Source organism: Rhyacophila brunnea, unplaced genomic scaffold, assembly GCF_057557595.1.
Source record: "Rhyacophila brunnea isolate RB1 unplaced genomic scaffold, BYU_Rbru_1.0 scaffold_2, whole genome shotgun sequence".
Taxonomy (NCBI): domain Eukaryota; kingdom Metazoa; phylum Arthropoda; class Insecta; order Trichoptera; family Rhyacophilidae; genus Rhyacophila; species Rhyacophila brunnea.
Genome location: NW_028232859.1, coordinates 13,966,654 through 13,989,611, shown reverse-complemented (window position 1 = coordinate 13,989,611; position 22,958 = coordinate 13,966,654). Strand labels below are relative to the sequence as shown.

At 32.0% G+C, this 22,958-nt stretch overlaps 1 protein-coding gene across 1 annotated transcript in view; it reads left to right on the top strand.

The window, feature by feature from the left end:
• Nucleotides 1-22,958, top strand: part of LOC147071896 (arrestin homolog) — a 159,895-nt gene that overhangs the window by 46,680 nt on the left and 90,257 nt on the right. The window contains exon 3 of the mRNA XM_085946420.1: nt 9,335-9,458. Within this exon, the coding sequence (XP_085802546.1) occupies nt 9,335-9,458 (124 nt within the window). The remainder of the gene's footprint in view (nt 1-9,334; nt 9,459-22,958) is intronic.

Here is a 22,958-nt window from a genome sequence, read left to right as displayed (position 1 = left end):
GAATTCTGTATATTAGATGTAAGTCCCAAAGACTACGATGGGCAGGACATGTGGAGAGAATGCCTGAAGTTAGAGCGCCAAGGATCATGATGAAGTGGCTACCCCAACGGAAGAGATCCAGAGGCCGTCCAAAAAGGAGATGGGCTGACGCCGTAGAAGTGGACTGGCTTCATATAGGAAGACCCGGTAACTAGAGAAGTGTGGCGAGAGACCGGAGTGAGTGGAGAGCGGTTGTGGAGGAGGCCAAATCCCACCTCGGGATGTAGCGCCGTGGAAGAAGAAGAAGAAGAAGATATTAGAAATAAAAGGTTGGGTGTCCGTTTTTACAAAAGTGATTAAATATTGTTATAAACATAGTCATTTTTAACATGGAAAAAAATTAATGCGCTACAGTGAAAAGTGACGAATGTAAGTCATTGTGTAAAGTTGACTATCCAATATTATTTAATAAGTGGCTAACGCATCGCCTTATAATGCCGTAGGTCCGAATCCTGGGTATAGCAAATACACATATTGTTTTTTGACTCAAAGTATGGACCTAATACATTGAGCAAGTGGATAACATCAATTTCTCGTTAAAATAATCGGTACTGTTCGGTTATCATGAATACAGCGGAAAACACATTTTGAAAATAGCCGATAAACTGGATTATTTGTTAGATTAACCCATGGGTCGGCAAACTCTTGAACCAAAAGAGCCAAATATGAGTTGCATAGCGGATAAAAAAAATTCGAGAGTCATGCGTATATTTTTATAAATATGATTTATTTAAATGAATTAATTACATTTTTTAATTGTTTATTTGTTTTAATTGTTAAGTTAGGAAGATTTCCCGAATAAAACTAACGTAAATACTTAATATGATATGTTTTTATTGTTGACATTATAAATATATTTTTTACAGAATATGAATTACATACAATTTTTACGCATTCCTTAAAACTAATGTGAACAATGACCTTCCTTGCATTTCTTTGGAGAGTGTGTATGTTTGGTATGTAACTTGTAGTTTTTAATTTCAGGCGCGACTCTCGAAATTCTCATCGGTTATTTGGCTTCTCTAAATGCTATTTATATTGTTCATGTTTGAAAATGATTCTTCAGATACATATTATTATGAAGACTCGAATATGAATTCGTAAAGCTATTCTATAATATGTATTAAAAATCGTAGTATCTACTTAATGTAAATCTTTTAGAGCGCCCCACTTGTGTTGTGAAATTAGATTGCATTTTTCTCTCTCCAAATCCTCAATTTTATCTAAAATGTCAAAAATCTCCAAGACCTCAAAATTTTGAGCTCCATAACTATTTGCTTGTTAAATCCACCAATAAAATCGTATTTCAAGAGTGCTCGTGTCAATATCAAATGGAGAAAATTTTTGTCGACTTTTGCAATGGGCGGATTATAAGTTTTTGCATCAACCATCACGGAGGAAAAATTAGGATCGCGATAATGTCATTATATTAATATAATATAATATAATAAGTGTACAAATCAATGACAAAAAATAAAAATTGTGAATTTTGCAAAAGTTTCTGTAAAAATTAAAAAAAAAAAGGTTAACCTAAACATAACCTAACCCAAACTAACAAATAATCCAGTATATCGGGTATTTTCACAATGTGTTTTCCGCTGTATTTCTGATAACCGAACAGTACCAAATAATCTATTAATACAATATGATAATCATAGGATCGGACATGGTCAAAAAGTCAAATAGTCCAGATACTTAAAAAATTAATTACATACAAAACTCTTACCATAAAACAACTATGTATGTAATAATATAGCGTATAATGTTCTAACCTCGAATAATGTTACGTGATTCTGATGCATACTATGTTAAAATCCCAATACACTCATTCAAAAATCAATAAAAACAAAAGAAACCCTTTTCGAACACTTTGGAGATTTCGAAAAGGGCTCGTTGAACCTTCAAGGGGTAATACCCGAAATCATTACGTAGTCGGTTAATATCCATTTTCTTTGCAAATTAGGGCGCTAACCCCCCCCCCCCCCTCCCCCCTACGGGATATAGAGGATAACCTTTACCAAATCTTCTGGGCATCTCGTATGAGGTCACATTACTACATCGAGAATTTATTCATTTGAGGTCAGTTAATTAAATGAACTTAGTTTTTGAGAACTTTGGTTAACTTCTAATATATTATTATTGTTTTATTAAGAAAATAGTAGTTGTTTTTAGATAATTAATTTAGGTAAAGCAAAAAATGTTTTTATCTGCATTTTCCAATGCATACTTTATCGGAATAGTATAATATTTTGCGTCTTGTGAAAAATTCTAATTGATTAAAAATTGCCCTTGTAGGTACATCGTTTCTCATATTATGACTTCCACGTCGTGTATGAATTTTTCTCATTAATTGCACATTGTATAAGATTCGTGGGGTTACTGCAAAAAGTTTGTAAGTGTCGAAATCATGTTATGGAGTAATTGCAATTTTAAAGTTTGACATGCTATCTAAAATCAAGGATAATGCTAATTTCTTTATACTTGTATTATAGTATACATATTTATATATAGACACATAATCCGTTGTTACCAACTTTTTGTAGCAACTCCAGTTTATATAGATTTTTGCTAAAATATTATGTAATGAAAAGATTGACAAACGCTGGTATATTTAAATACCAATATAGAATCAATTTCTGTAAAAATGTTATAGAACATCGAATATATTATTTTAACAAATGCTGCAGTTCCATATATTGCATTACAAACTTGTGTTTATTTTTTAATACTGTTTATGTGGCATTAATGTAATTAATTTTTATTGCGATGAATTACTGTCTGTGGTAATCTAAATATTGTGAAGATTCTAAATATCAAATGTAAAAGACTCTGGGTGAAATTCGTAGAATCAATGAATGATGCATTATCGATAATTCGCATGTAGACCACAATGAAGTTACCTTAATGGATTGGGAAATTATCCCAAAACTATCAGAGTACATATCTATTCAACTGGATATTCAAGGAAGGGGAGAGAAAACGGTTAATAATTATTTTGGAAGCTGCCAGGTCCCATTAGTGGGTATTGTGTCATGAATATTATTAGTAAAGTTAATACACTTTAATAATTTCGTTGTTTTACAATATTATACTTACGATTAATATCCGACGTATTGTATCACCAAATATTACAATATGCACATTTCATGAGTTGGCTATTTAAATTTACCGCTCAGTTTCATAAAAACGGCGGGAGAAAATATTCCTGGAAAATTCTGGAAAAAAAATTCCCGCTATATTTTCACCGCCTTTGTTGAATTATCGATTCGTGAAACGTTACGGGGAACACCGCGTACGCCAAATTAGACTGGGGAACTTTACATTCCAGAATTACTTTATCCGTGATGTAGAGCACTTTTTTCTCTTCGCCAATTCACAGCAGAGCGAGCGCCTACATGCAAAACACAACCGGCAAAATACACACACGGCACAGACGGAGCATATTAGTCTCACAATATTTAGATAACTACACAATACTGTCTCTATTATGATTTCGTTGTTCCTGAAGACTGAAGAGTGTTCAATTCTTCAATATTCAATTCAGTAGAATTCCATCGCGAATAATATTTGTAAGAGATATTTATTTTGTATTATGTCTGACAGTAAATTGACGTTTACTGGTCATATAACTATACCAACAAGAGGCTACAGATGTTGGGTATCAATTTGCCCTCCATACTTCCAAACAGTAGCGGCCGGTTGTTCTCAAAATTGCGTTCGGTAGGGGTTCATTTCTTTATTCACCTTATTTCAAAAAAGCATTTTTTCTACTTAGCATACGCGTCTACAATTTTCTCAAACGTAGAGAGAAATCTCCTCTTAATTTCCAGGGATATAATTGAAATGATTACATTATTAACTAAAACATTAGAGTTGTATATATCAATTAATAGTACCATCTGCGTTTTTAAAATTGGCCCGCTTCAAAAGATCTTTTGTTATTTTTTATAAAATTTACATTCTTTACCAAATTAAATTCAAATAAATTTTGACAAATCCTGATTTAGTGCATAATACCCTAAGTAAAGTAATATTTAATATGTATAAATGAATGAGCAATACGTTGCAAAAGTCGACATGTAATAAAAATTAAAACCCAGTGAAAGCTCCTCGTATATTTTTTTTCTGTAGTTATATAGACTATATTTTCAGGTGTATTTTAGAGATATTTGGTTAATCTTACGCAAACTAAAAATTATGTACTCCATGCAACATTGGGTTGCGCACATTTTTGGCATGGCATATTATTCATTCAGATGTATATGGGTATTATACGGCAAAAATTAAAAAAAAATGAATTATAACTTTTCATTTTTGTGAATAACAATTACACTCATTAGTTTTAAAAATTAAAAGGGAGTGCCGTGCATTTGCAGGATATTAGAGCAGCCACCACTGCTTCCAGTGTATTTACAGCGAAGTATTAAAACGTCTGTATAATTCATTATTTCAAAGCAGACTTGGGAGTAGGTATACTATTAGTGGCTATATGAAACAAGTTTGTAAGAAATTTGTGTGAAAGTGTGACTTTTTATCATAATTTACAAAATTTATACGGAAAAATATAATAAAATTCCTCTTTTCTTAACTACTAAAGGGAAACTTTCTCATGATCTGGGAATACTAATTAAGAATGGATAAAAACCAAGTTTGAAATTTTGTTGCTGGTACTCACATGCGTCAAAATTGTATAGAGCCTTCAGTCAATTTGACTACCACGAAATTAGCTTCAACAATAGTAATAAAAAAACTCATCGTCTACGCACTGCCTCGTATCAATTAATAGGTCGACTTATAAATGCCCCCCCCCCTCGTTTATCCTACAGAACGATTGAAAATGATTTTTAAATGTCAATAATATAAACGCGTTAAACCTGTGCAAATTTAGTTAAATCTGTATTCTATATGACAGGCATGACGTCCAACATCAAATATGCTATAATCTATTATCTAGTATCAAAACTGGCAATGTTCTACTACACTCTCCCATCGTCATTCTTGAACTTAAATAAACGTATTATATTTGACTGATGACACTAAAATATTACAAATTAAACAATAGCACTCGTCTTTCATCATTACAAAAAAATCTTGGTCTCCTTTTGGTCATTCACTGTACTCATTGTCAAACCATTCTCATGCTAATAAAAGCTTACTGCGTGACGGTTGGGATAAATTACACCTCAATTTAAAGCGCGGGAATCCACAACTTCTCTTTCTCTCACTCATGTGGCAGACGGTAAGTTTACGCGGACTTCCTCGTGGTTAATGTTCTTTGAACTTTCGTGTAAGCTGGTTAAGGAAATAAAAATAGAAATTATTATTTGTTTTTTTATTCAATATTGAATATACACTAGGTTTTAATGATGTTTAATTCTTTATTATAGGAATAACATATTTTGAAAAACCTCAGAAACATACATATTTGAAAAAAAATTAGAAAAAAATTTGGGCCAAGTGGGACTCGAACTCACGTCTTTGGAGGCCAAAGCACTCACTCGGAAAGTTAAAGGCGTGAGTTCGAGTCCCTACCCTGTCCAATGTTTTTCAGGATGTGTTTGTAATATGTATGTTTCGTAGGTTTTTTTAAAATAAACATATTTCGACGTGAATATAATTAATGTTTTTTTTTTATTTAGTTTACTTACTGTTCCTGTATGAATGAACGTAATTTTATGTACGCAAAATATCTCTATGATACAATACAATAGAAGTTTTTTTTTAAATATGTTATTTAAAAAATTGAAATGGTTAATGATCGTCCTTCAAAATATCAATGAAATCACATTACTTTATATTATAATTTATATGGTCCATCCTGCGATTGACGCATTAGATATGCCTGCCATATGATATACGAATCAAAGGTAGCATTCATTCCGATATAAATTATGTTTATTTGTCATTTGCTTTGATTTGAGCAGATAATTTCATTGACCTATTTCATTTACCATAACGAAGGATATTATAGGATATTAAAAAGACCTTCATTATATTAGCCATTTTATTTGCCTTATTTTTTCTATATTTTTGACTCCATTACTCTAACACAACTAACGAAGGTCCATGTAACTTGATTTTATCTCTTGATAATACAAACATTGATTGGCCTGCACATGTCGAAAAAGGTAAAATTTCGCCAATTACTTTTGATTACAAATTAGATCTGCTTTGGGATTTAGTTTACTGTATGATAAAGATATTTGCGTACATTAAATTACATTCATTCATACAGGAATAGTAAGTAAACCAAATATTAAAAAAAAACATCAAATATACTCACATCGACTTAGGTTTATTTTTAAACATAAGTAATATCCTTTTACCTCCAAACGCTTAGTCAAACAATAATAATGAATAACTAATCGCGATTATAGTACAATAATTAAAACACATACTTTACAAACATCTCATGCATTATACACACTAGAAAAAATCTTTTTGTATACAATAAACGACACCCGACGAGACTGGAACCTGTATCCGCTGGCGACGTCGATTAGTAATTAAGAAATTAATTAAATTGATGCCTACCGTAATTTAATATACTAAAACCAATAGCCAACATTATAACGCAATTCGATAAGCATTTCATGTAACAACTACTAGTTTAAATTGTCGTAATTAAATAGAATGCTCGTAGCTTAATTGGTAAAGCACACTAACGCGAATTCAGCGGATACCGGTTTAAGTCCTGTGAGATATTTTCAAAGTAAATTCGTCGCCGTAGATGTCAAGAGAGCCTGTCCACAAAATCACAATGCTGAGAAACAAGCACGCAAAGATTTTGTGTGACAATAATAAAAGTAACATTTTTTTATTGAACTTTTTTGTTTCTAAAGATATAACGGTGAAACTTTGAACATATAATATACTTTGTGGTGTTACCTTTCTAGTATTTAGTACAAATAACGAAAAAAATACTATCTTAGAAATTATGTGTGTTATATCTCTTGACCACTGAATATTGAAATGAACAAAAAATGTAGTCAAAAAAGCTTTGTGGCTTAAATCCATTGACCACTGCATCTGTGATCATTTTAAAATGCTTTTGTATACTTTACTCTTTTTCGCCAAATTTGTGGCTTGACTCCCTTGACATCTATGGCGTCGTTATGTATGTTCAGCATATAGAATGTTACATTATCAACTTTTGTGTCTCATTCGTTGAATAAAAGAAATAGTTTAATAAAAGTACAATATTTGTTCATCTCTTAAAATACCTTCATAATTATTTTAATATATTCCGTCATTTTTATAAGACTATTCTGAATGTAAAAAGAAAAAGGAGATAAGTCTAAAATCACTACTATTCAGAAGAATCAAAATATGATTAAGATATACACAACTTTCCATATAAACTTTTATGTTTAAGTTTGCGTTGATTCAGCTATTGCTTTTTCTCGTGTATGCATTTGCATAATTTTCCGTTTCAAACTTTTCTGTCTTTTTCGTTTACAAACAGATTTATATTCTACAATATAGATTAAACTGAAATACAGCATAATTATTCATGACACCAAAAATATGTGTACACTTATTAGGAAAAAAAATCAATAGTAATATTTCAAATTCAATATTGGCGACCATATTTTGTAATTTTGAAGCGTGGTATTAGGATCTCTCCAAATTTTAGTTTTAAAATTTTTGCCTGGCTAATATTTTTTAAAGTGTATTTTATTCAAATGATTTAATAACAGACATGGATATAGTAACACATCAGAAACATACCTTTTGGATTATTTTGTTAATGAAGTATTGAACATACATAATTTTGAAAGAGAAACTATATTATAACTCTAATCTTTTTTGGAAAAAATACGATACTCAGCAGGCATGGAACCTGCATTTCTCTAGTATCGCGCCCACACACATAGGCCACTATACTATACGATCGCCAATAGTAACTAAATTTGAAAAGCTCTTCAGAGAGTAAAGTATTAAGAGCCATTAGTTAAAATTGGTCGCAATTAAGTATGACGCTTATTAGTGGGGCGCGGAACCCGAGAGATGCAGGTTAGATTCCTGCTGGGTGTCGTTTTTTTTTTTCAAAAAAGGTTTTTTCTATTGGTTATAATATATTTTCTCAGAAGTGTTTTCAAAATTATGTATGTTCAATAATTAGAATGTTACATTAGTTAGTAATAGTTAGCTAATTAATGAAGTATGTTCGATTTGCCCTTTTCTAAAGATTTGACAATTATATACATTAATCAGGAGTGGAATTATGTTATGGGATATATGAAAATCGTAATTTATGAATGGTTGTGCAATTATTATCATCTATCAATATAACTTATATGTCAAAATACGAAATATTTTTTTTAATTATTGAGAAATATCTTTAACAAATTTATAGATAATCTTGATTTAAAAGTCAAACGTGCAAAAAAACATCAAAAGGTATTCAATGATACCGTAGACTTCAAAAAGGAAACGAAAACTGTCGGTAACAGGTATTCAATAGAAAACCTTAATCTATGACATATTGCTGGTGGATTTATAGCCATGAAAATGATTAATTGGAACTATTTCATGTCATTTTAAGTACAATATTGGCATTTAAGGCGAATAAAAATGAAAACATACAAAACAATATAAGGACTTACTCAAAGGATACAGTTGCGTCAATTTAAAAAACTTTTTTACACTCATGACAAATGCGGCAATATGTAATTAAATTTTTCTTAAAATATAAATAAGATAGTACGTATTTTTCTATCGTTATAGCCCAGTGGTCTCTACACTCAATAAGGATGTGAGCAACTTTCAGAAATTTAAATTGTCTGATGAGCTACTTATACATATTCCTTCTTCATATTTTTTTACCATCGTCCTTTATCGTACCATACATAATATTAATATATTACTTAAAACAAATTAGGATATAAGACTTCGAATGAAACATAAAATGCGTACTTAAATTATTTATTTATAAACAAAATAATAATAATTTCAAATCTCGGTGAGTACCTTGTCACTCCCATCCGAATGCAATTATCAAGATGTACATCTGTGAGTCTGTTTCTATCATCTGTGAGTCAGTTCGATAAATATTTAATTTCGGAGATCAATAATTATATTTGAGATGCAAATTTATAAATATGATAATATATCCTACGCGAGCTACCGAAAATGCCGCCGAGAGCTACGGGTAGCTCGCGAGCGACCGTTTGGCGATCACTGGTATAGCCAATTGGTACTACGATCAGTGGCCTCGAGTGATTAGGTCCGCCGCTGACTTCAGCCGTTTATAGATTATTATAATTTCTAAATTATTCTTTCATTGTTTCAGATACGGTCGGGAAGATGAAGAAGTGATGGGTTTGAAGTTCTGTAATGAAGCAGTAATGTGCTTGGCCCAACTCTATCCACCTGTGCAATCCAACGTGAGAGGGGAGCCCAACACTCCACTACAGGTAAAACCTTGAACTATTTTGGGATAATTCAATTAGGAGGGGATGCTATAGCAATTTGATCGTTTACCGCTGGATTCAGAGTAATTGCAGAGTGAGTTTAGAAATTTTCCAATATAAACTTTTTCACAATCTATAAATAAATATAACACAATTATTTATTATTTTGTAACCTTTCACCCATTCATTGGAAAAAAATATTGATATGCCATCTTTCATTGTAATCTATAACTGCACAATAATAATATTATGACATTCTTTTGGATGAAATATGGTTATGTATGTAATATTTTAGTTCCCAACTAACAATTTTAATTTCAAAAATTATATACACATATTATAATGTAGCTAAATGTTTTGTTGAAATTAAAAAGTTAGACGATATTGGAAATAGAATTTTCAAAAAATATCTTTGAAAAGGGTTTTTTCTTCTTCTTCTTTCACCCTGTCACGATCCAGCATTGGGAGCATAGAGCAAGCACAATTTCGCGCCACTTCCATCGATCCATCGCCAACTCTTGCGCCTCCCAAACATGCAGCACGTAGATCGCTTTTGTAACACCGCTGCAGGATGAAGGACGGCCAGCCACGAGGACGGAACCCTTTAGGCTATGCCTCAAGGGTACGAAGTGTCGCACTCTTTGGCGACATCCGGAATACATGTCCCAGCCACGTAAAACGTCTCTTTGTGATTACCTTAATCACCGAAGGCTGCTGTGTCTGCTCACGAACTCGGGTGCACCAATGTACTCCTAGGATACATCGATTCTGAAAGCTCAAAAGCCGAGACCTTTTAAGTTTAGTAAGATGTCATGTCTCACAGGCATACAAGAGCACAGGTATGTTGAATAAACGACATTTAGTCCTCACAGAATACAGCATTTACCTCTATGCGACTCCAAGTTGGCTGAATGCAGACCCCGCCATAGGTTTAGAATGGTATTATTACCACGTTTTTCTTAGCTCGTATTCTTGTTTGTCCAGTGATTGTTTGACCAGTATAAATCTTGCAATCGATTTTTAACTAGCTTCCCGACTAGCTAGACATTTGAAACTTTTAGAATATGTCAGAACACGATGCCAATGCAGTCTTTTAATACTTTTAGCCATCTTTAAGTAGAATTGAATTCATTTTCAGTTGATTCTGTTTTGTATGAAAAGTTATTTCGGAAGAAATCCGTAATCCAACCCACTATTATTGGTTGCTAAGGGGGTGGTCCTAGCAACAAAATTATTAATATATACGTGCGTTACTATGGAAATCAAAATGACATTTCAGTATTCTATATTTCTTTGTTTGTTGCAAAATAGCAAAAAAATGATTTGTTGACTATAGCCTTATTTTTCCTAAATTATTAATATATAGAATGGTCAAGTTTATATGATTCAAGAGAAAATTTAAAAACGTGGTATATAAAAAGCTCTTTTTATCTTGTAATTATTTTTAGAAATGTTTCTTATCGGTGAACAAAATTAATAACAATATACCTACGTATGTATATTTCATAATGCAATATCTAATGAATCTTTTTCGCAATGATGACATTGAGTTATTTTTATACATGATTGCCTATCTAAACTTTGATTACCTACTCTAACTGAAAAAAGCTCTTCTATATTATTAATTTATTATAACGTCTCCCAATTATATGAAATTGAAATCAATACGTTTCAAATAAGAAGCCGATAACTCCGTGTAGTATTTTTATCATTCGGAACCGTATATAATTTTACATAATTCAAATGAAGCGTAAAGAAGCATTATTAATTAAATGAGAGGGAGATAGCTATATGCTATCAGGTATATAGCTATTAATATATCACAAGATATGAAGTAATTCGATTAAAAACGTATTACAAAGTCGATTTTGGATTCTTAAATAAAAAATACGCTTTGAGTATTTAAAAGTGTTTTAATTTGAAAAATTCCAATATTTTTTAATGAAATATATTCTTTCATAGGCGTTATCAAATGAAATATGTAATATAGTTTTCGGCACTTATACGTCATCTTCATAGGCAATGAACACAGAAACCATATAATTTTCTTATTTATATATAATAATTTAATATATACGTAGAACACGTTACTTTTACCGTTTACGGCATCCTTATAACATCATTTGAAAGCCATCGATTGTGCTAGAAAATGAATATTTCTCTAAAAAATGGTCGTTAACGATAATATTATGATCGAAAACTCTTTATTCGAGATATCTAGAGAATTTTGTAATAGTTTTAATTCTCGTTTCTTTATAATGTTTCGTTATAAAATTTCGAGAAATATATTTCACTTGCGGTTACAATCTATTAAAATAATATGATAAAACAAAGGCAATATTATATTATTGGTCACACAACTGCAATAATTATAGCTCCATTTTGCTGTGGTGTCGTGACGTCTTTTATAATAATATATAAGACGCAACCTAAAGATTATTTTATCTGGCTGACATTTTAAGGTCATCCATCCGGTATAATATTATTCCAACCACAAAACATTTCTCCAGAATTTCACGTTATAAAGCGATAATACTGAAATTCTTAGAATACGTATAATGAGACTTTGGGAAGTAGTTCTGCAGATCCTAAGTTTTCAAATAGATATATTTCGCAACTTAGCTTTCAATACTTGATGTTGCCAGTTTTTCCCCAAAACTTATCCGTAGTAAACTTTACAGCACCAATTTATTTCTGTTAGTTAATTATTATTAATTGCTATCTTAATTCTTATTGAAGAACAAAATAATTATTAATAGTAAGTACTTACACAAATAACGATATATTGATAGTATTGCCACTGTAGTAAATTTAGTAAAGTATTGGACTAGTTCGTAAAAGTTTCTGCACTCAATGCTAAGCAGCCCATAAAATATTTATTTTATTGACATTTCAATGAACAGACACAGACGTGGCTGTCATCGGATCTGTGTGACTCAGTTCTCAAAGTAATATAATTTATTTAATTGACATTTATTTATTTAATGATTCACAGACCGTCAGCAGTTTTTGGCTCTAAATCGGTGCGAAAGGAAAAAAATAGTTGTTTATAACATTATATTATTTTGCATCCAAAATTCACACAGTCAATTTACTTCTTGCAAGTAAGCACTTTTTCACCTCAGTACCTAACATTATATTATTAAAATGTTTTTCTCACCAAAAGCCTAGAATACTTGTACTTTTATTTTAACCGTGTTGGGTTAAATAAAAAGGCTGGAACAATCGAACAAATGTCTCACTCGATAAATTTATTTTTTCAATATCATTGTGAGAAAGTATTTTTTTTTTCATTAAGCATATGAATAATATCTACGTGTTCAGCTAGCCATGTAGTCAACGCTGCCAATCGTCCTGATTCACAATAAATATAATATTTACATTTATGTATTTGAAACAAAAGCACGCATCAACTGTGATTTTCTCCAATAGCCGTTTATGTAACACTACAACATATAAATTATAATCTCAGAAGTACCAAAGCTTTTGAAAATCACTTTGTGATCTCAACTGTAATCGAACCCAGAAACGCTGGTGTTAGAAATTAGTAAACTGCTCGGACCACCTTCTCTTCTCCATCCTATTTTGATTGTGACAAGAAAATCCAAACGGTAAAATAACACACTAATCAGAACACGGTAAATTATTTTATCATAATTTTATCATATCTAAATTATTTACTCACTACTTTCATTAGGTTAATAACTAATACGTCGTTAATTTAACCATTCAGGTTGCCTGGTTATGCATGAAATTTGTGTATTTAAAAAACAATACATGGAATTTTAAGGTTCGGTGGAATTACGTGGCAGTAAAGAAGGGGGAACCGAGAGGGACGAAGAGAGCTTTGGAAGGCTTTCATCCGGAAGGGAGTTGAAATAGACTGAATATGATAATGGTGATGACTCGGTGTGTTATTATTATTCAGTCTTGAACAAAAATATGTCATCATTATCGGCAGAGGTGGATCCACTGCTCGCAAGTGTTTTTTAAAATTCTGTGGATGCGGTCTAAAAGTTCTTAAGTCAGTTTAGTAGCAATTGATATAAACGTATTTAATTTATATCCTAGATTTTAGATTTAAATAAATTTCTTTTGTATTTCTTTTATATTGGTTAAGTATGAATGAATTGTTGATAATGTATATTATTAAAAATTATAAATAATAATAGTAAGCATTTATAGTGACTTAATTGAAATTATCCCACATCTTTGCATTACAGAAGATCTGCCAACCCATTGTTTGGATTATTAAAAGTATATATGAAAAAGTGTTCTCTCATTTGAGCGGAGAATGGTACGTGGTATCTTCGAACCCATCAATTACACATAGTCAGGGTGTAAACAGAGATACATCAACGAGACGTAAGCTTTGTATGGGAGCTTGTACATTGTACAGTCCATCACAGTAAACTGTCACAAATGATGGGGACATTATCAAAGGATGGACAAGTCTCGCATGACATAGAAACTAACATTTGGCAAGGGAGGTAAACGAAGTCTTGGTCGACCTCCTACAAGATGGATGGATAATTTCGAGTTGGATATAAATACTTTGAGCATCCTCAACTAGAAGAAACCGACTTTGGATACACCTGGGTGTAGGTAGATGCTGGAGGAAGCTAAGACCTACATAATGGTTATAAAGCTAGAAATAAAACGAATATGAATATTTTTAAGTACGTATTGTACTCAGATAAGCATCTTACCACTAGTGGTCAATATATAAACATACTAATATTAGTTATTTGTGCTAGGTATTCAAAATATTCAGACTCTTGTTCGCTTAAAGGTTTTTCTGGCACAGATTCCGTGTTCTCAAATATCGACTTTTGTTGTTCAACTGTCTGTTGAATATTGAACAAAACATCGAAAGGACTGCGTATCGATTTAAGTTGAACCGACAATCGTAATCAAGGTGCCGTCTAGTGAAACAAACAAGTTTGACATTTCGATGCCAGTTGATATCACCTTGGTTACTCTAGGCAACTTGCTAGGCAACCAGTTGACTCGAATGGTAAATAAACAATCGTAGAAAGAATCTCAATTTCATTCAATTCAACTTACAACTTAATAAACCTGCTTGAAGAATGATTCCTACTAATCAATTAGCTTTCAACTGTCATTCAAAATACAATAATTTATTGAATGAAAAAAATCACCATCTTTCGGTTGTTGCCTCGTGTTTATTTTGGTAACATATTATTGGTAAGTATTCTGTTTTCTCTGTAAGTCAAACGTCAGTCATAGGATCAAACTCTTAGATGCTCGTAAGCTCTTGAATGCGAATAATAAAAGGATGCGGGAAAGTCATTTTCTTTATCGTATTGAAGAGAATACAAGGGCGAAAATTGTACTGTGGTATTTTGATATTTTAGAAGTAGGTTCAACGAATACAGCTTATAAAAACTGAGCTATGTCTTTAATTATATATTTTTTTAATTAATACACACAGTCAGTTACCAATTTTGCTTACATGTGACGCATATGGCCGTCCAAGAAGAGGAGATTAAATTACTAACATTGAAGTTAATCCCTCCAAACCAAAACCCGCCACGCACGACACCCGTTCTTAATCGGGCGTATCACGTGGCCCTACATTGGCCATGTAAAGCATCTAGTTAAGTTTTAGGCCGGGGATGCCCTAGGAGGAGATACCCAGGACTAAGGTTGCTACGCTCAGAGTGAGCTCTGACTGAGTTTAAAGTTACTTTCTAATGCAAAGTGCCGGGGAGAAAAGAGCACAGGGAAATTATGAAAATAAAAATGATTCTAGTATATATAAAACAAAATAATGAAGCTAATCATACGAACAGCAAAAATTATGTGAAGAGATCTTCACGCCCGCAGTAAGACACCGCAATTTTTTAAATGCAAGGTAATTGGCCTTAGTAGCAACCAAGTCGGACGGCCCGATGGGCCCAACAGCTGGTTGGACCGACCTGAGCATCTCCTCTCGTTCGGAGCACATTCTAAGACATTCACAGAGGATGTGGTTGGCATCCTGAATCTCCCCTCCGCATGGACATGTCGGACGGCTTACAAGTCCAAGCTCAAAGAGCTTGCCAGCGAACCCACCGTGTCAAGTCACAAATTGACTGGTGTGATGGTCAGGAGTCAGATATTTGGTTATCTCCAATCGCCATTATTATTAATTATTTACTTAAATTAAATTAAATTAGATTAAATTACTAACATACTTATTTTACAATTATTAATAATTGTTAGCCCAATCACTCCTGCGTATCTATTTTATACACAAGCTGCTATCGGCGACTATCGGCGGCTATCGAGGGTAGTTTATCATATTTATGTATTGAGGAGTTAATTGTTACAATAATTTAACCGTCTCAACCGTCGAAAAATGCTATGTTTTAACAGCACATCTCTTGGCTGTGTTAACTTTCAAAGTGAGATAGACAGTTTTGACAGCTTAGACGGCTAACTTAATATAACAATTATAATATATAAATATGATAAACTACTCTCGACAGCTGCCGATAGCCCCCGATAGCAGCTGTGTGTATATAATAGATGCGCTTATGTGTGTAAAAGATTGCGCGTCTACATCCTACCGTTATCGAATAATCCACTTGCCACAATTCATCATGAGTAGCAGCGGTGAAGTGGTGGTAAGAGGAAGTGCGAGTAAAGAAGCGCGCGCATTATTATATAAAAAAAAATACATAATGAAATGGAACAGAAAAGAAAAAATATAGTTATTATGCCAGGAAAAAAATAGACGCTGCCATTTTTAATCTTTTTTCTCTGAGTGGAGCTGCAGTTGACAAAACTCTGAGGAGTGATACTGTGATTTTATTAAAATTTTAATAATTTATTTGCGAAATTACTATTTTGCCGCAAGTCAACATTCTTCTGTTTATCTTTAGTCTGTATTTTCGTCTTACAGCACTTGCGTCAATATTCAAATTCAATTCTATTTATAACAAGTCCAAAGAAATTCGTACAGGCGTTTTTAGATCACTGCTCCTACAAAAATATCTCTTAACTTAACCAACTGACGGCAATCATAATTTTATGAATATTTATTTCCATATGACTGAGTAATCTCAATCTTAAATCTTAATATAATACAATTTCAATAAATACATATGTACTTAAAATGTGTCTTAAATGTGTCATATAATAGACGAACATAAATATTTTTTGTTTATTTTTGGGATGTAAACTTGAACAATGTACAGACTTTCTAGGTAATATATATTTATCATCATGATGCGCTATTATTTTCAGTCTGAAAAACAATTTTCAATCCACTTGAATTATAAATTATTAACTCGCTATCTAATAAAAGATCATCGGTAACCGTAGCAGAGTAATATGGTAATGGGACAACTGGACGCCAGGACAATTGGACGCCGCACTGTCGTAGACACGTATACAGAACGTAGACGAAGAATTTTAATCAGTTTCTATCTACTACTTAGTAGTTTTAATTCATTTTACTCTTAACATAATGTTTTTTTTATTGCGGATTGTGAATTACCATGCCTAAGGCCTTATCTCTTATAACTCTTATATTAAACTCTTCTTTCGTTGGAACTTAATTATATGCACGATTAAATCATTATTTACGTGTGCATATTTAAATTCTCGCCAACTATTAAATCATAATTTAAATATAACTAATAATATTAAACATTTTATTAAAATACCTATAAGTACCTAATGTCTATTTAATTTCGAATTGCATGGCGTCCAGTTGTCCCGGCGCCAAATCGTCCTAGACCCGAGTAAGATGCAGCATTTTGTGGATTATGAACTTCCGTCATTGGTACGATTGAAATTTCATTGAACTGTTCCGGCTTGCAAATGATAAACCAAAAATTGCTCTGGTGTTGACCGATCTCCGATATTGTATAGCATGAAAAGATTAAGTAAATTATAAAACAAAAAATTCCACGTGGTCGATATGTTTTGTTGTTAATATTTATAGGAACAAAAAAAATTACAACAAAGCACATGAAGGGTTCATTGACAAAATGATAGTTGTGCAGGAGAGTAAAAATAATAATGAAATCTTTATTTGTTGGAAAATGGGTTTAATAATAAGTAAAAAAATCGGTGTGTGTACTTGTGTACGCGCGTTAGAAGTTATACTTATTTGATGTAACAAAACAAAAACAAAACTTGTGATAACCTAGATTCTTCGACTTGCTTTTCATTAAGTATCTTGTTAAATTACACACTCAAGAAAAAAGACCGCTTATTGGAACGCCGTTGGTTTATTTCTATACACTTTAAGTTACCGTAAAACCCCCTAACTTCGCCCGGTTTTTTAACAGAAAGTCGTTTTGCCACCAAAATATCCACCAATATGAAGTCTTATAGATCTTATGTAATGCACAATGATAGTGTTTAATTTTATTTATATTGAAGTAATACCCTTTTCATACTAAATAATACAATAAATCACTATTTTTTATATAGACGAAGTTACGGCACGATTCCCTAACTTCGCCTAATGTGTTTTAGTAGGTACAATAAAAAAATATTGTCTATGGATACTCACGAAATCTATTAAAAAATAGCCTTAAGCAAATTCAGGTCTTATGCTAGAGACAATTTGACATATTTTAAAGAAATATCTACGTTGGCGAAGATAGGAATCACTTCAATGACTGTTTCATACAACCTACCAATTTACGCTAGGGCTGCCAAAACCCAAAGCATTATAGTATCATTTTTATGTGTTGATTTACATAGTAAATTTTTAATAAAGGAAATATGAGAAAAATTGTTAACTGGTGATTCAAAGTGATGAATAGTTTTTAGTCTAAAAACAATAAAAATAAAAAAAACACATTTATTTCAAGAAAATCGTTTTTTTGTGACAACCCTAAAGCCAGGGGAAGTGTAGGAACAAGTAGTTCAAAAAACATAGCCTGACATTGCATACTCAAATAATTGATGTTTTATTATAAATATCGGAAATCGCACGTTACATTTGGCAAGCAGACTATATCACTATATTATATTAAAAATATGAAGAACCTACCTCTACAAGATTCGTAGAAATCAGCAAAAGTTCAGAGGTATTCCGAAAAAATCTCTTCAAACCGGACTCGAAAAAACGGTACTAACACAAACACGGCGAAAATAATGGCGGTTTGAAAATTGTGTGGTGACAGGACGAATATTATCTTTAAAATCGCCTCAGTGACTTAAAGTGCTGCAATAGTAAAAACATGAGTTTTTAGTGTTTAATTGATTTAGGTGAAGTTAGGGACACTTGGCGAAGTTAGGGGGTTTTACGGTATATTACTAAATTATATAATTATTTATCGTTGTTTTCATTTTTAAAGTAACAACTGCCACTATGACGTTTAATAGTTTGTTTACTTAAGGAATTTCAAATGGCCGACAATAATAAATTCGATGCCTAGGAAACGGAACAATTCTAAACTATAATATTAAACTGTATAATCGTCACGATTTGAGTATCATACTGTGGCGTAATGGTAGTGCGTTCGGCTGATAACCGAACAATCGCTGATTCGAATCCAATCGACATAATTCCTTACTAATGTAATAATATGTATGAAATATAAACATAATGTATCAAAATAAGCATGTTGGCTGATCTTATATTTATTATTAAGTAGCGGTGTCACTGAAGCTTTTATTCGTTTTACGTTATTCATAAGAAAAGCTTTTAATATAACAAAGATTACAAATATATCATTAGAAATGGTACATACCCGTTGAATATACAAAATGAAAGATTGGATGTGGGTAATCCCTTCACAAAACTAAAATCTATCTGCTTTATCAAGCCGGCAAAGTTTGCAAACGTAAACATTTTCATGGGATGAAAACAGAATATAGAAATTAACTTCTCGTCGAAGTCAAAGACCTTTTTCTTTGGATGGCAATTAAATGAAGTTTTAAGAAGCTGGTTTAACTTATCTACTTTGTAAGTTAGTTTTTAATAATTTAACTTTAAAAATATAATGGTGCAAAAGATAATTTGGATTATTAATGAAAAAGTTTAACAGTCCTCGTACGGATCAAAATTCTGAGCACTCAGCAAACAGGATGAAAGAAATATGGATATCTTTGAGAGGACAGTTTTGAGGAAAATTTTTCGGGCTATTTAAGAAAGTGGCATTTGGAAATTAAGGTATGATGAAAAGCTGTACACTCTTTATAAGGGCGAAACGATCACGTGGCATAATGACTGAGCTGGATCGGCCACTTGCATAAAATACCGGAGGATATACCAGCAAGACGAGCTATGTAATTTACGTATTAATTAGACATTATATAGATGGAGCTTTCAAGGGTCGTCTGGAACTATAAAAACGTTTTCAACGTGCATTCATAAACTAAATACAAATTATGTAAAAATTGATAATATCTTTGTGAAAGCTTTATATTAATCCGTAGAGCTTTCTTAATAATACACAAACCTAATATTATTTAAGAATATTTCACAGAAAAATATTGTATTGTTCCGTTGTATTCATATTTTAATACGACATACATAATTTTGAAAAACCCTAGAAAAAAACAATTACAAAATAACTTACAATAAAAATTATATCGAGTACCTATGACTCGAACTCACGTCCCGGTAAGTGCTCCGGCCTTTTCTCTATGAATCCGTCTATGATAACTACATGCGAATTATTTCTAATAACTACATTCAAACTGAGATTTTAATTTAACTGACGTTTTTGTAGTAGAACTTCATTAGAATGGTTTTTATACAAAGTTATTTTTGTTAATACTACTAACATTGACAACTTTTTCGGGTTATAAACTCGGAACAATCGATCATAACTTTACTGAAGTTGAAGATTTTGATAACTTAACTTGTTCTCAATCTCGGGTTGTTATGGGAGAGTGAGAGGGTCAATATATTATTGATATCTGTGTCCCATATTAAGGAATAGTATCTTATTAGTCACTCTATATCCTATTTAATGAGTCAATTAAAGTATAATTATTAAAAAATAACTTGTTTCAAAACCATTAATCTAAGCTAATCTTATCTTTAAAAATGAACCTCAAGAAAACAAAACTATTACTAGTATCAAAAACAGCGACACCAGACACCAACACAAATTTTTTCATTAATAGCGAAAAAATTGAACATGTGACTTATTTTAAATATTTAGGTACATAGGTCAATGAGAAATGAGACCAGTCTCAGGAAATAAAAACTAGAATTGAGATTGCAAAGAGCGCCTTTCTCAAAATGAGACGCCTCCTTAGCAATCGAGATCTTAACCTAGGTCTGAGACTGCGTATGGTACGTTGTTATGTGCTCTCAATTTTTTTCTATGGTATGGAAGTATGGACGCTAAACCAAGAGATGTCACGGAGACTTGAAGCTTTCGAGATGTGGCTGTATAGACGCATCCTCAAAATTCCTTGGACTGACCGGGTGACATATGTTGAAGTTCTCAATCGAATGGAGAAGGACCGAGAATTTCTACGTAGTATCAAAACCAGGAAACTACAATACCTCGGCCACATTATGAGAGGACAAAAATACAGCATTCCCCAACTTGTCATTCAAGGAAAGATCAATGGGAAGCGTAGCAGAGGACGGCGCCGCATTTTGTGGATTAAGAACCTCCGTGATTGATACGAGTGCAGCTCCACTGAACTGTTCCGGGTAGCAGACGACAAAGATGAGATCGCCTTGATGGTGGCTGACTTCCGCTAGGGGATGGCACAATAAGAAGAAGAATCTAAGCTAGTTCATATTCTGTCAATCAAAATTCAATCGGTTTTGTAATTAATAGGTACATGACATTACTAACTTACTAATTCTAGCCGACGTCTAAGGATTTTAAAAATATATGAGTCTATGATAAATAATTTAATATTGTTTAGCCTTATGTATATTCAGTATTTAATAAATAATGAGTCTATGATAAATAATTTAATATTGTTTAGCCTTATGTATATTCAGTATTTAATAAATAATAATCGTGAATACAAAAACCTAGTTAATACATATTTATTATCCATCATCTTATTGTGTATTTGTAAAATGGCTACTTGCGTTTTATAGTTACAATATATTTTTCATTCTAGACAATGGACTCTTGTAACATTAGCAGCTAGAGATTGTCAACAAAGAGTACAATAATGTCAATAATACATATCGAGTTTCAAAATAAACACGAAATATGCTTTAAGAGGTTGTTCGTCAATAAACATGTGTTTTGCAAAATAAAGATTTACCTAAAAATCCTTAGGCAAACAAAATAGAAGAATCAATTTGCTTCTTCAAAGAATAAAACAAAATATATTTCGATTGAATAGCTATTGTACATTAAACATGTTTTTATTCAGGAGTTGCCAACCTCTATGTTGTTGTGATCGACGTTTAGCATTATATGTGTGTGCTTTTATGAATTTTATCATCACCACTGACATTCAACCGTTGAATGAGCATACATCGTTATCAGCAATATATTTAATTCAATCTGTTTGAAGATAAACTATTCGCCTGAATTTAAAAGAGCTAAGATCACATTGATGTGTTTTTATACCAGTACTTGTGTATCATTAATAATGTAGACCAGCGATTTCCAAACTGGGAGGCGCGGAGTTTTGAAAAGGGAGACGTGACAAGTTCAACACAATGTAGCCACAGGTTTGCAGTTTGCAAATGCATAGTTTATAAAACGGCCACTAGTTATAAACTACACAAAAAAACAGTCATATAAAAGGTTATTTGCAAACCTGTCTGAAAATATAGAGACTAATTTTATAATACCTCACTTCTATACTTTGAAATATACTTTCTCGTGAAAAAAATGAAATAAAAGTGTCAAATCATAATGTTGAAATTTGAGGCGAATTTGTTTAGGAATGATAATTTTGTTTTTAAACCAATTTGGTTGAAATTAAAAAAAAACTGAGTGAATAAATCAATGCAAGGACCACTAATGCATTCACTAATTTAAAAAGACAAAGTGAAGGCATTCATAAAAAATTGGAGCTTTGGAAATCAAAATCACAAAAAAATAAGTTCGCCATGTCTCCATTTTTTAATGATTTCTACGCCATATATATATTGAAGCAAACAAAAATCTATTTACTGAGTTCTTGGTTAGTTTTCTAATGCACTTTTCACATTATTTTATGAATAGTAAAAAAACGTCGCCTGTGGCACTGCTTTGTTTCTGGGCTATTACATATTTTAAATATGCGGTTGAAAGACATTGGCCTCGGGGTTCACTTCAGGATGTGGGGCCCATGATATCTCCATTTGTCAATGAACGATGATGAATTTGGATTGACTACTATTTAAATTGATTGTGCTAATAAACAAGCATATTCGTCGCATGAAAAACAAATTAATATAAAAATGAAAACAATAAGTTTAAGTAGTAAAACCTTGTTTATTATTATATTTTTTTTTTCATTTTTGTATTAGTATGTACATTGTTGACAATTTAAAAGGTGTCTGTATTATTTAATGAAATAAGGGGGAGGAGGCGCCAAGATTGGATTTTT